The 15,508-nt window shown below is 35.6% G+C and overlaps 1 protein-coding gene across 4 annotated transcripts in view; it reads right to left on the bottom strand.

Moving 5' to 3' along the window:
• Positions 1-15,508, bottom strand: part of HEATR5B (HEAT repeat containing 5B) — a 97,067-nt gene that overhangs the window by 58,429 nt on the left and 23,130 nt on the right. For 3 of the 4 annotated variants that reach the window (XR_016038616.1, XM_088841540.1, XM_088841541.1), the window contains exons 11-20: positions 15,325-15,492; positions 13,641-13,752; positions 12,169-12,321; positions 11,028-11,127; positions 10,566-10,675; positions 9,575-9,738; positions 8,689-8,864; positions 4,990-5,095; positions 3,566-3,756; positions 1,023-1,182 (exon numbers count right to left, since the gene is read on the bottom strand). Coding sequence is in view for 3 of the 4 variants with exons in the window: in XM_088841540.1 (XP_088697666.1) it covers positions 1,023-1,182; positions 3,566-3,756; positions 4,990-5,095; positions 8,689-8,864; positions 9,575-9,738; positions 10,566-10,675; positions 11,028-11,127; positions 12,169-12,321; positions 13,641-13,752; positions 15,325-15,492 (1,440 nt within the window). In the remaining variant the exon portion in view is untranslated. The remainder of the gene's footprint in view (positions 1-1,022; positions 1,183-3,565; positions 3,757-4,989; positions 5,096-8,688; positions 8,865-9,574; positions 9,739-10,565; positions 10,676-11,027; positions 11,128-12,168; positions 12,322-13,640; positions 13,753-15,324; positions 15,493-15,508) is intronic. The other variant, XM_055399485.2, reaches the window with a different exon arrangement.

Here is a 15,508-nt window from a genome sequence, read left to right as displayed (position 1 = left end):
AGGAATGAATCATGTGAATCAGTCACTTACAGGAGTGTGGTTTTAAGAAATTAAAGCAAAAGAGGGCTGAGAAAAAGATGAAGACAAAGTAAAGAAAACTAGCACCAACTCTTTGACATAAATGAAGAAAGCAGCATCTTCTCAGGTAAAATAATTTTACAGTTCTGTTCTTTTCTTGCAGACTACTGTGGAAACAGTGTTAAAAAAAAACAAAACAGCACAGACCCTCTTAAGGGGCAAGATTATTTCATTTGTGTTTTTAGTTCTTTGGGGACATTTGTGCTTTATAGCTGGAAACATTTTCCAAGAAGTCAAAGCAAACTAAGCCTGTAGACTAAGAAGCCTCTGGTGGATTCTGAATCCTTTTCTGATGGCGAAGGAACCCATCTATAAACACACCAATGACAGGCAATAACGGCAATCAAACTTGTCTCTTCTGTCATCATGTGAGTCCCAATATGAAGCTGGCGAGTAGAAAGCTACTGGATTCATATACTTGATATTTTTCGGTGCATCAATGTGAAATGGCAAATCAAGAATCTAGGATATCTTCACACACATGAAGTTTTTGCCTCTTACTGTAATTAAATCTATTTTTATAAAAAATATTTTAAGAGAACGAAAAAATGAAATTCAAGGAGTACACTTGAAGATTCAACCCATGACCCTGTACCTGGGTTAGGGTGTTAGAGGAAGAGAGAAAGAAAGGATATTAAAAGAAATTTGATCAATCTACCAAATGTAAGGAAATACAAAGAGGAAACATGTACCAAGGATAATAAATAATAAAAAGAAATGATGCTTCAAGGAATGTATGGAATGGGTTTAATTCCCAGAATAAGACAGACGTTAGGATTAGGTTCAAATACAAAATCCTGATATACACTAATAAAACAAAATGACAGAGAAAGACCCTACGACATTTTCCCCAACAACTCATCAGAATCATTACAATATTTTAGAAACAAATGTTCCTACAAATAATATTTTCAAAGTTCATAATAAAAAACTTGATATCCTACCTGGACTTCAGAGGATGTTCCATCCTGTGCCAGAGCCAACAAAATGCTGACACTGGTCTTCAGATGTTGTCCTGAGCCAATACCACCAACATAACGATGCAAACAGCCCAGAGCCAATGAGTGGCCGGTTCTGGACACGACGTCTCGAGCTGACTTCAACCTGGAAAAGAGTCATGCTTCAGGGACTGTTTCTTCTCTTTCCCTATGACAACAACAAGCTTATGAATCACACAATAAACGGGATCTATTCTGGAAATCAGAAAAGATTACAATCATGATTACTTCTTTCCCTACTCATTAACAAACGTTAGAGACTTAATTTAAAATGGCTAAAATCACACATTTCACTGAATAAAAGCCTATTTTCACTTCAGAGAAAACATGAAAAAGAAACTACAACTTCAGAGTTTTTAATATTAATTATTCCTTGAAACTACAAGAGCCATTTGAAATCTATTTTAACCACTGGTGCTTTTAATAAAAGCCAAATAAGACACAAAGACTATGACATAATCCCACACCAACATAGTTAGAGAAGATGAAAATCCCACTAAGTTAAAGCTCCTAAAATAGCAAAGGAGCCTAGAAAGCAACTTTGATTACATTTTCAAACTATATTACTTAATAAAAGAAAAAAAAACAAACAAACTGTATTATAACTCTCAATAAACCATCCATAATTAAATTCGTAAAAGTGAAATAAAGTCAAGGGATGAAAAACCATCCCAAGCCTCTGGTTGGTTAGTTTGCCTATGGCAAAGAAAAATACAAATGCTGTCAAGATAGAATAGACATTAGGAAGTGTACTGATGAAGGAAGGGAACTAAGTGCATCCAGAGCAGCACTGTCTTTTTTTGACCACACCACATAGCATGTGGGATCTTCCCTGGCCAGAGATTGAACCTGATCCCTCTGCATTGCGACTGTGGAGTCTTAACCACTGGACTACCAGGGAAATCCTTTAGCAATATTTCTAATATACTATATCCTTGGATAAGAGGTCTTTATCTCTCTATACCTCAGTTTCTCCATCTGTAAAACAAAACATTATCATTACTCCTACATAGCAGTTGTTTTGAGGAATGAAAGAAGAATGAATGACATCTGTGCATTCTAAAGCATTATACAGATTAGAAAGCTTCCTTCACATGGTTACTTTTCAAAGTTCATGTCAGTGAGCTAAAATGAAAGTTGAGCCAATTTTGTCAGTAAAAATTATCTATTCCATAAAGTAAATAATCTAAGATATAAGAATATACATTTCCCAGAGATGTCAAAGTGAGAATGCTGCCTAATAATTATAACACTTCATGGAGATTTTTAAGACAAATCCCAGTTTCAGATACATTAAAATGCGAAAAAAAATGAGTAGCTTAAAATCTATGTAATAATTAATTTTAGATCATAATAAAAACTAAGCATTGACAATACCTGCAAACCATTAACCGGGCAGGTATGAATATGAATGAAATGTCCTTGTGTTTCACCAGATTAGGTATGAAACAGATACTCTGATAGGTATTGAAGACATATAAATTAAAACCCCTGGTAACTAAAGAAAAATTAACCATTCAAGAGTTTTCCAAAGAAATGCATTCCAATTTTACTATTAATAACAGAACACAAACCACGAAACAGGTAGTTAAGACTGGTTCTTTTAAAATATCTTTAACAAAAGTTGATTTCAGGATCAATAAGAGATACTTGAAAAAAATGAAGCCATCCTGCAGAAGACTAAGTGTCTGCGAATATTCTGACTGTATTCTGCCCACTTGTATCATCCTTAGTGAGTCAAGCAATAACACTGGGGCATTATCCTCAACCCACCAAACTTGTGTGTGAAGACAGCTCTCAGATGCACAAGAGTTCAGAAAACACTTCTTTAGGATTACTACTTCACAACCACTGCTTCTCCCAAACTCTCTCTTGTTAATAATCATGATGTAGTTTAGTATAATTAATACTCATCATATACCATACTTAAGAATGATTAGTTTACATTACTCAAGTGTTAATTCCTACCCACTCTTGATTTTCAACTGCTCTACTTAAGTACTTGATTAACAACCAACAGTCACTAATAACTGTATTTACCATCTTAATCACATTTATCTGGATCTCTGAGGTCACTCTTTTAAATCAATATGCCACAAAATTCTTAAAAGCCAATGCTAAATATATCCCCCATTTCAGAAATAATTTAAGTAATGATAAACTTAGTAGTTAGAAAATGAATGGCTTGTCCAAAAAGTGAAATATTAACAGAAAGAACAGTTGCTATGGTGGTGTGGGGGGGAGCAGAAATGAGAGAAAAGAACTTCAAAGCACCTCATTAAGAGCAAAGTACACATAATTGAGAGAAAGCCTTATTAGCAAACCTCCTTATTCCATTATATAACATTCAAGAGCTGAAAAAGAAACCCACACCACATTGAAAGCATGTACCCTGTAGAAAATACATGGTTCGGTTAATAATGATTACGGATTATCTAAACGACATCACTGACTATAAGAGAAAATTACTTGTTGATACAGAGACTCACTTGTCAAAGCTATATTGGGCCATTCTAGCAATAAAAGTTGCTTCTCCAACCACCTGAGCCATTCTTCCAAGAGCTTCCCCTGCTGCACATCGTAAGATGGGGTTTGGATTGTCCAGAGCCCCCATAACCAGTGTCAGAGCAGATTTACGAACTTCCTCTGGTCCTAAAGTACTTTTGTTTTCAGCGAGGCCCTATGGTTATTAAAAAAAAAAAAAAGGACTGCAATATTTGTAAATTAACACCTTCATACATTACTCTCTTCAGCCAGCTTTCCCATGCATATAATATGCTTAGAATTAACACCTTTTAAATTGACAGCAATTACTTTCCTAAACATGATTTCCAAACATGATACGTAACACAGTTACAGCTGAATCAGCCCTAAAACCAACAATACCTAGGAGTGTCTCTTCCAAAGATGCATACTTAAAAGTTGTTTTTATATATAAAGGACACTGTGTTATTAAAACAACTGTTATTAACTGATTGAAATTTATCATTCTAACTTTAAGGAAGGAAAAAGGGCTGATGAACATGAAATCCTGATACGTTTATATAAAAATGCCAGAGACGATAATTATGTCACAACGAATATATCCAATAGATACTTAAAGACAAAGTGAGGTAAGAATAATCAGTAACTAAATGTCGGTGGCTCAGATGGTAAAGAATCTGCCTATAATACTGGAGACCCAGGTTCTATCCCTGGGTCAGGAAGATCCCCTGGAGGAGGGCATGACAACCCACTCCATTATTCATGTCTGGAGAATCCCATGGACAGAGGAGCCTGGTAGGCTACAGTCCATGGGGTTGAAAAGAGTCAGACATGACTAAGTAACAAAGCATGAATGCTGACAAAATTTCTTCATCATACTAAAGGTTAATGTCTCTGGTTCTAGTTATACTTACTGTCCTGGAACTTAAAATTACTTATTTACTTGAGGCCAAAAATCCAAGTCATGCTGTCTAGGGAAAGTGTTAACTACAGCAGAGCCATTAGCAAGCACACCTGTGAATAAAAGTATACTACACAGCAACATTACAGTTGTTTGCTAGCCTTCCAGTCACTGAGGGGAACCATGACCCCCCACTCCTTTTTAAGAAACTCAAGAGGTTGGTAGCTGACAGTCTCTAAAGAGGACATATATTAATGATTATATAAATGGCACAAATCTTTTTTGCATAACCAATGCCTACATCCCTTTCCCTGATGTTTACAAAATATGATTTAACTCATGCCCATTTAAACTCTTTACCTGTTACCCTTTTATTTTAAAACAGTAATATCTTAATATTACCATATTATAGATTAACAACTTAATATTAGAGATTATATAATAGTCTTGGTATGCCTGAATTACTATACTAAAGGCATTAGTTAAAATCTCAGTTTAGAACATTTACTATGTTTTAAAAGTAAATACCTTTAGTGCACTAAGTACAGCTGTAAAGATATTAAGCTGCACTGCCTGCTGGCGAACACCTTTGGCTTGTTTAACACATTCAGCAAAGTGATCCAACATCTGTAATCTATAATAGAATAAAGATTACATTAGCAATACTTTTTATTCAAATATGGCTCAAAAAACAGAGAAAAGACAAGTTGTTTAACAAATAATGCCCCATGCTATCACTTCTCTATTTTCATTCCCTGGTCTAAAACAGCTCTCCCCTTCTTTGAATTAATACACAAAAATGAAACTACTAACCGGCACAACACAAGAGACTAATATTAAGTTTCAATCAGAAAATAAGGTCATAATCTGAGTTATCATTGAAAAAGCAAGAGAGTTTCAGAAAAACATCTATTTCTGCTTTATTGACTATGCCAAAGCCTTTGACCGCGTGGATCACAATAAACTGTGGAAAAAGGTGAAAGAGATGGGAATACCAGACCGCCTGACCTGCCTCTTGAGAAACCTGTATACAGGTCAGGAAGCAACAGTTAGTATTGGACATGGAACAACAGACTGGTTCCAAATAGGAAAAGGAATATGTCAAGGCTTATATTGTCACCCTGCTTATTTAACTTATATGCAGAGTACATCATGAGAAACACTGGGTTGCATAAGCACAAGCTGGAATAAAGATTGCCGGGAGAAATATCAATAACCTCAGATAGGCAAATGACACCACCCTTATGGCAGAAAGTAAAGCACTAAAGAGCCTCTTGATGAAAGTGAAAGAAGAGAGTGAAAAAGTTGGTTTAAAACAGAACATTCAGAAAACTAAGATCATGCCATCTGGTCCCATCACTTCATGGCAAATAGATGGGGAAACAGTGGAAACAGTGGCTGACTTTATTTTTCTGGGCTCCAAAATCACTGTGGATGGTGATTACAGCCATGAAATTAAAGGACGCTTGCTCCTTGGAAAGAAAGTTATGACCAACCTAGATAGCATATTAAAAAGCAGAGACATTACTTTGTCAACAAAGGTCCGTTTAGTCAAGGCTGTGGTTTTTCCAGTAGTCTTGTATGGATGTGAGAGTTGGACTATAAAGAAAGCTGAGCGCAGAAGAATTGATGCTTTTGAACTGTGGTGTTGGAGAAGACTCTTGAAAGTCCCTTGGACTGCAAGGAGATCCAACCAGTCCATCCTAAAGGAGATTAGTCCTGGGTGTTCATTGGAGGGACTGATGTTGAAGCTGAAACTACAATACTTTGGCCACCTGATGTAGACAGCTGACTCATTTGAAAAGACCCTGATGCTGGGAAAGATTGAGGGCAGGAGGAGAAGGGGACGACAGAGGATGAGATGGTTGTCATGGCATCACCGACACAATGGACATGAGTTTGAGTGAACTCCGGGAGTTGGTGATGGACAGGGAGGCCTGGCGTGCTGCGGTTCATGGGGTGGCAAAGAGTTGAACAAGACTGAGCGACTAAACTGAACTGAGTCATCCTCAGTGTGCAACAAAGTAGATGCTCAAGGTTTCTTGAAAAGAATAACCATCATTAGCTGTGCATCTCTGCGGAAGATTTTCAGGTTGGAAATTTTAAAATGTTCACACATAGAAAAAAATAGTACCTCATGCCCTGTTTTTGGAAGCTGATTGGGAGTTTGTTTGTATTTTATTTAAAGATTTAGCTTGGTTACTTTTGTTAAATGAGAAAAATCAGAGGTGAATTGGTTGTTTCACTCTTTCATTTTTTAAAAATGAGACAGTTACCCCTATTCCCCAAATTACAGCTATTTGAGACTATTCTGATTAAAGAGAATGAGGTCACTTCAGATTCTTCTAAAAGGAAAGGGAGTAGGGCAAAGGAATCTAGGGAAATTTCACTGGAAGGGTTTAAGCTCAGTTATAAAAGGCCACAGGTCTCACGTCAAAGCATTCTTCAAAAACCCAACAGGAAGAAACTCTCTCTCCTCCAGGAGGTACCCCAGTCAAAGGTACTTAGAGGACACCTGTTCGGACTGACATGTGCACACCCTCTGCCACTGACCCACATCTATGGTGAGGAAGCAGGGTACGGTCCACGTTGCTTTCAGGCACACACCTAAGAAGATGTACATGTGCTCCAACATGGCCATCAAACATTGTGTGCCTAACTAAAACTGATCTCAAACGCACACTCAAAAAAAAAAAAGTTTCCCCTTCTATAAAGTATTTATTTCTTCTAATTTGAAAAATATCAACAAAAAGTTACTACTGAGGAATAACCACCGAACATTTTTACATATTTTAAAATCGAAACTGCAATCACTTCTTGTCTTTTACCTTCTTCAATTAAAATTATATAGTGAGCATTTGCTGATATCAAAACATTGCCTCTGTAAAACATACTTCAGTGTATCAACTTACTGTAATGTATTCACTGATTCCTCCATCCCTGGATATTTATATTATATATTGTATTTTTGATAGAATTATCTATTTTTACTTCATTTTGTTTCACAAGTGATTTAATAAAGTTAAGATAATCCTGGATTCTATTTACAGCTTTCACAACTAGCTGTATAATTTTTGGCAAACCACAAGCTCTCAGGCCTAGATTTCTTTAGTTTTAAAACAAGAACATTAAAATAGATGCTTCGTAAGATTCTTTCACTTTTAAGTCTTTAGCATTCATGTGGCAACCAAATGTTCTTGAAGATATCTGGATAAAGTGAAATTCCATATTTAAAATTTTCCCCTCAAGTTAAAACACAATTAACCAAGTAACCTAAAGACATGCTACCTTTTGAAAACAAATACAACAATTTTCCTGAGGCATAGTTTTTAAAACCTTAACTATCTCTGAAGATTTTACATTAATTCATTTTTAGTCCTTCTTCTGGGAAAATCACTATAAGTATAAAGCACCTAAAAGTTAAGTACAGTGTCTGTGGACATAAAGCAGAGCAAACTAAAATGCTCCCATTAAAAAAAGAATCAGTTACTTTAGTATTTCAATTTCCAGACTTTAACCATCTGACAAATGTTATATTAGGGAGCAGACTTCCCATTCATTTACTTTCTTAGCAACAAAATCAAAAGATTTGGAAAATTGTTGTCCCTAATTAGAGATACAGGCAAACCTACTATGCCTTATAAACCGGCAAATTATTACAATGAAAATTTTGTTGTATAAGACCTGGTCCGCAATACAATAGCTATTAGATGCCAGGCCATGGGCTCAAACCTGAAAAACAGCTTCAAATTATGTGGAGTCTGCATGCAGTTTATGTTATTATGTTTGTGAGACTATTGTTTGAACTTTTTTTTTTGCATCCAGAATATATTTTGAAAACTTTTACACTGATACCAAAGACAGGCAGACACTACAAGAAAATTACAAATACGAATACTGACACAGAAATCTTGAACAAAATACGAGCAAACCAAAGCAGTACATTAAAAGGTTTATACACTATGACCAAGTGGGATTTATTCCTGGAATTTGAGAATGGTTCCACAGACAAAAATTAATCAATGTGATACGTCACCTTAATAGAATGAAGGAAAAAAACCCCAAATCATCTCAACTGATGCAATAAAAGAATGACAAAATTCCACATCTTTTCACAATAAAAACACTTAATGAACGAGAAATAGAAGGAAACTCATTTCTGGGAAAATCTACTACTTAAAAATAATTTACAGTTAACTAAAATTACCTGATTGACTTTGTACTAACCGGTGTTTAAAAGAAACGTGAGGAAACACTACACCAAAAAGAGCCACGGATGCATCAATGACCGAAACTCCCAGGGGAAGCGGCCCAGGCACAGCTTCTCCAGCAGGTATGCGTAAGTAAATGGAGGATGGGTCATGCTCCAGAGCCCCACTACCAGATGCACTGTTCGGCTGGAGCTGCAAAGAGAGGACATAAAAATCATTCGAAACCTACTTCAGGAAATTCACTTACCAAGTCCTGGGCATGAAGAGTAAAACAGAGGAGAAAGAAAAGGTAATAATAAAAGATCAGAATGATTACCTATGGAGATGTTTAAACAGAGAAAGATGCAATTTGGCTATCTAAAAAAGTCACAACAGTTGATACAATTTTTCAAAAAATCTTGTTCATTCTAAAACATTTTTACAGTACCCATCTTAAAATGTGTAAGCAATACAACATGAGGAATAACTTAAACTCACAAAGAAGCTTTTTAAAGTGACCTTTAGAAATTGTTTTTTAAAAGTACATAAGAAATAATGTATTCAGTGTGCAAAAAAGGTTCTAAATCTTCAGTCTACTAAATCTTATTCCTCTCTACTCTGTCACAAAATAAACTAAATCAAAACAGAACACCAACAACCAAAAAGCTAGATCTTTGCAAAAGCAACCACAGGATACCTAAATACACAGACTATTAAATGAAGACGATTCACCTAATTCTAACTATTGCTGCTTACCTTTTCTCCTTATTTATCCACCACTAAGAAGATATTTTTAAATGTCTTAAGAGAGATAAGTGAAAAGTAAACCTTCGTCTACAATATTTTCTTTTTAAATGAGAATGTATACTAGTACCATTGTTTATCAATCAAGCTAGTAATCATTTCAATGCATAGTTTACTACCTGGTCTTCAATTGATTTATGATCAGTTTCTTGAAGCCAGGACCCAAGAAGAACACTATCATCATAGTGGCAGAGGGATCTGAGGAGGGAAGTAGTTGTGTTGGCTGAGTTGTCAGTCAAAGTGAATTCTGCTACCAGTTCTCTAAGAAGTGCGTTGAAAGAGCCTATAAAACAGAACTTCAGATGAGATCAAAAATAATACTTTTTAAGAAGATGACAATCATTACCTACAAAGAGCAGCAATACGTTCAACAGAAGTAAAATAATTAAATCCCCATTTCCTTTTTTGAAAAATCAGTATTAAATGTTTCATTGCTGGTTTTAATACACAATAATGGCACCTCTTCATTATTGTATTGTGCCTTTAGTCCAAATTATTTAAATAAAAAACTCAAATTCAGGAAAGGTTCTTTATTTTAAATATGTTAAATATGATTATTATTTACTATTAATTACTCGATGATGTGCAAACACTGAACCAGAGCATATCAAAATTCTCAGGCATGGTTGCACTGGGATATTAACATTTTATATGACATTTAACTTCTGCAAAAGTACATTAATATTCTCCCTTCAGATTCCTAAATTATTGGCTATATCATAACAGTTAGGATAGTCATCAAATCATAGACTCTGAATATGAACCAGCTGGGTTTGAATCCAAGCTCTGCTACTACCTCCCAGACCTATGCAAGCTACATAACCTTTAAGTACCCAAGATTTTTCACCTTTAAACAAAGCTATATTTTAGCCTCATAAGGTTTGTGGTTAGAGTCAAAGACGCCAATACTTATAAAGGGCTTAGGATGGGACCTGGAACACAGCAGTGCTCACCAAGTGTTAGCTACTCAGTATGATGAAAAGGAAAATGGTGGCCTTCCTTTGCATAGTGAGTCAGTGGGGTAGCCAGGGTCAGAACTCTTATGATATTGTGAAGAACTGGAAAGGCATAATGAAGAATTTTTATTAAACATCCACAAATTTTACTTACCTTCATAAGTTTTTGGAGGTAACAACGCCAAGATATCATAAAGCCTTAAACGGACCATGGCAGCACTAGCTTTCAGATGAGCTCCATGGGCTTTAATTACAGAGGGAATGCTAAAATGTCAAAAGTATAATTCGTATCAGCTTATTAGAATAAGCAGTACTTACAAACATTCTTTTCCAGTCAAATCAATGTGATATCCAGATGATATCCGGACGATATCAACGTACCGTCAAAGTACACTTGTAAGTATTATATTTTTGTTTTAGTGTATTTTGTGACTTTTACTGTTAGTAAGAGACACTATAAAACACAATTTTATTTCAATCTATATCACTACAATTTTTAAAGTCACTTTACATAAAGTTTAGTACATTTTCTATATGACAGTATAGGGAATTACAAAACACGGCAATTTTTAAATATATAAAATTGGATGTTAATGTGTTCTAATTGCCTACTTACTGTGACATCATAGTCATGGCACATTCAATAGGGGTCATCAATTTCCTAATCACATCTTCAGTTAGGAGTTCAGGACAATGTGCAACAAAACTCCTCATTGCTAGATAAAAATTTTAAAAAGACTGATTTGAAACAGCTTTTGTGAAGACGAACAATTTATAAAGTTATATAAAGATTCCTAAAATTTTTAATGATTACAAGACATCAGGTTCTAAAACAAGGTCAAAGCAAAAGAAGAACCGACTGCGACGACAGAGAACACTCATTAGAAAAGCTAGAAGAGTGGACAACAGAAACAGGAAGGGACGATGTCTGCCAAGGTTCCCGTGAGCGAGAACTCAGAGGTCTGTGACCCATGTGAACTCAGATGACTGAAGAAGAGAGCTGTTGCAGAAGAGAACCAGGAGTGGACATAACGTCCCAGGGAGCAGAAGTATCTCTGCTGGCTCTTTAGCAGTAGAGCTACCATCTCTCAGATAATATGGGAACAAAACTGACACTCTGCCCTGCCGTGTTTATGGTTAAGTGCATAACCGTCTCCCAAAGTTCGGAAAAAGAAGTACTTTCCATCTTCAAATAAAGTAAAAAAACAGAAAAGGATAGTCACTCAGTGTAATTTTAGTTCCCAAATAAAACAAAACTTGAGCCTTTCCTATAAGTTGCTGACTCCTAAACAAAAACAACTTTCTTTCACACTTCTTGAAAATGCTGATATCTAAAAAATGTATCAACTTTTGCAGATCTGATAGGAGAAAACAGATATTTGTATGAAAAGACTAACTGTAAACTCAGTAAACTTGGTAATCGTGAGTTTCTTTTTTCCTTTAAATAAGGGCTTTTTTACATGATGACTCAGTGCTTCTTCAGGTGGAAGACTGCAGTAACTGGGAATTAAGAGGCCTGGGTTCTAGCTCCTGTTTGAGCACAAACTCTAACCTCCTTTTCAAAGACTTAACTTCATTTTTATTACAAAATTAGTAAACTGGTATAGATTATTTACAAAGTATTTTTCTAAATGTAAAAGTCTACAAACTCATCATCATATAGCAAAATAAAAAACTGAAGCAATGATTTACCTTCACTTCACAAATACTTTATTGAGAAAATAATATTGTGAAAGTGCAATCCCTTCAGTTCTTACCACATAAAGCTCCAGCACGACCTTCCAATGTTACCTGCCAGGTAAAAGAATCGCCTCGGGCCTTCTCAGCCTCCAATTCTTTTAAAGAACGAGGGAAAACGTTTCGCCACAATAACAACATCTTGGGTAGATGGTAACGAACAACAGACGGTCCTAACCAAGAAAATGGGAATACAAAACCATACTATATATAACACTACAAAAAAAAAAGTCATAGAAAAGAGCCCCAAATAAGCTTTAACAATAATTCTTATCTCTATCTTAATCTCTAACATTTTCAAAATGTTTTTTATTCTGTAGGTAAAATATATATCTGTTGAAGCACAGCAAAATTCATCTAAAAACTAACAATATTTATAACACCCAACATAAATCCACAAAACATCATCTAAAAGAAATTACTCAAATATGTTCAGAATGACAGATTACATTCTATCAACAATAAAGTTATCTGGGACATATTTCATGATGTCTTTTCTATAAACATATATGTATACAAACATATACACCCGTTCCTAAACACATACATATAAATATTTACTACTCCATTTTAAGGGCAATTTATATGGTTAATTTTCATGGAGTAGTATATTTAGAAGTAGGAACCTATATTTATACTGTTAAGGAATTCATTTAATATACCACCGAACATACTTAACATAATGTTCTGGAAAAAAGTTACCACTTATTATTTTCTTTAGAAAACCAGATCAAGGTTCAATTTTCAAAAAGTAGATAAATCAAGCCGTTAGTAACTTTGCAGTTAGTACACACACACACACTTTTTATAGTAGAAGCCGAAAATATGAAGTAAAAACTGGACACATCTTATTACAATGATAACATATTGATACCATATATTATCACAGTGATAACATGTACTTCTGCTCTATGTAGAATGCTAAACTTTATCTGCATCTCAGATCTGTCATAACACTTAGGATAGTGAAGTGCATAAGAATAACCCCAAGGATGTAACGCCAACAAGAGATATTGTTTACTGTGTGACTTTATCATCCTACTAAAATCACGTCACTAGCCTTCACTTTGGGCATGGAATAATAGGCTAATCAGATAGACCATGGCTATTCTGATGGGAAAGGTGAAACTTGGCTCAGCTGGTAAAGAATCCACCTGCAATGTGGGAGACCTGGGTTCCATCCCTGGGTTGGGAAGATCCCCTGGAGAAGAGAAAGGATACCCACTTCAGTATTATGTCCTAGAGAATTCCATGGAATATACAGTCCATGGGGTCGCAAAGAGTCAGACACAACAGTGTCTTCTGCTTTCTCATTAATTGTACATAAACAGAAATTACCGAAAAATCTCATACCAAATGATGAGAAAAACATCATTATCATTTTACAGCCTCATTCAAAGTCTAGAATGTGAAGTTGAATATTTTTAAACTTTCTTTACAGTCTACTGACAGTTACAGAATAAGACAAAATCCTACTCAGTTAGAGTTGTACCTAAAGTCATGAGTGCTCCAAGTAAGAGCCATCCAGCTTGGGTGCGCTGTAAAGACAGCCTGCTGTTTTGGGCAGCAGTTCGTAAGAGATCTTCAGCAATACTAACAACCATCTGCAAGAGAGGTTTAGAACTGCATTTTAATTTAAACAAGTTAACAAGATCAAAAAAGAAAATACAGAGCTAGTATACTTTTATTAAAAAATAATTTGTCCTTTTTTTATTGTTGTTGCTATTAACATGCTTTTAAAGAGGCAACATCAACACCTAATCAATCCCATTTGCACTGCTGACTCATAGAAGACCCAGAACAGCACAGTGGTTAAGAATATGACTTCCAGAGCCAAGATGCCTGAGTTCATATCCCAGCTTGTCATTTCCTAGCTTTTTGACCTAGAATAACTTCATCTCTATGCCTCATTGCTAAAATAGGAATAACAGGAAAACCAACGTCACTCACGTGCGGATTAAATAAGTTAATACAAGAAAGCACTCAGAATGGTGCTGATCCATGTAATCACTTAATAAATGCTATTAGTAGTAACACTGTAAACCTACACTTAAAGATTTGTTGAACTCTTATTATAAGTTTGCCATTAAGCTAACCTTAAGGTGCTTACAGTCTTAGAGAAGACACAGGAAAAAAGGGAAGTACAATCAAATGACAGAATAACAGTAAAGATGCACTGGTCAGCAAAGAGAAAGGCTACCACACACTGAGTAGCTTTGAAGGTATTTCATGGGAGAGATGGAAGTTGAATTGGGCTTCTAAACAAAGCAGCTAAGTTTGGTGCAGGTGAACAAGAAGATGGATGAAATTCTAATGTAAGATGTTAGCATAAGCAAAGACACGGAGGCTGAAAAAAAGCTTGGAAAGAAATCAATGTGGCTAGTCTGACGAGCGCAATGGGAAACTAGAATGAAAGGAAAGAATTAAGGCAAATTATGAAGGTACTAGTTGAGCATACAGAGGTGATTATATTTTATTCTGATCCTCGGTAGTCTCAAAGGGTCTTTGAGCACATATAAAATATGAAATATAAAATATGGAAGAGATGGGAGAAAAAGACTCCAAAGAAGGAAAATCAGTAGGAGACAAGCATATGACAAAGGGAGATGGAAGCCCAGGTTTGAGTAGTAGCTATCGAAGTCACAAAACTGAATGGACATGGGCTGAGTAACCCAGAAAAAATAAAAAATTTAGCAGAATATAAAGTTGCAAATAATACTTATATAAACACTTATATTCCTAAGAAGAAAATCTTCATAGTAGTACACGGTATAGCAGAAAGAAAGGCGAAAAAAAGGTAACTGATTCATGACAGCTATTCAACTTTTATTAAGTATTACCAAAATGCTACCTATGGCAACAGCACATTCTCTTGACATTTTGAATATAGCAATGTGAATTATATTTCTAAAACTCCAAAGAAAAGCTCTGATTTCCAAAGAATCAGTATAAGGTTTTTTTAATATCTAAAATAAATAAACCACAAAATGATACCATACCCAGACAAAACCTATTATTCCTATAATAGAAGTAAATATCAAATTTTAATTAGGGTCTGTCAACTCCATATGGGCTTTCCTGGTAGCTCAGCTGGTAAAGAATCCGCCAGCAATGCAGGAGGCCCCGGTTCAATTCCTGGTCGGGAAGATCCCCTAGAGAAGCGATAGGCTACCCACTCTAGTATTCACGGGCTTCCTTGGTGGCTCAGACGGTAAAGAATCTGCCTGCAGTGTGAGAGACCCGGGTTCGATTCCTGAGTTGGGAAGATCCTCTGGAGGCGGGTATGGCAATCCACTCCAGTATTCTTGCCTGGAGAATCCCCATGGACAGAAGAGCCTGATGGGCTACAGTACATGGGGT

Source organism: Moschus berezovskii, chromosome 11 (genome assembly GCF_049115385.1).
Source record: "Moschus berezovskii isolate FMDL1 chromosome 11, NW_MosBer_1.0, whole genome shotgun sequence".
Classification (NCBI taxonomy): domain Eukaryota; kingdom Metazoa; phylum Chordata; class Mammalia; order Artiodactyla; family Moschidae; genus Moschus; species Moschus berezovskii.
The sequence above is the reverse complement of the archived record's forward strand: the minus strand, read 5'-3'. Positions and strand labels throughout refer to the sequence as shown.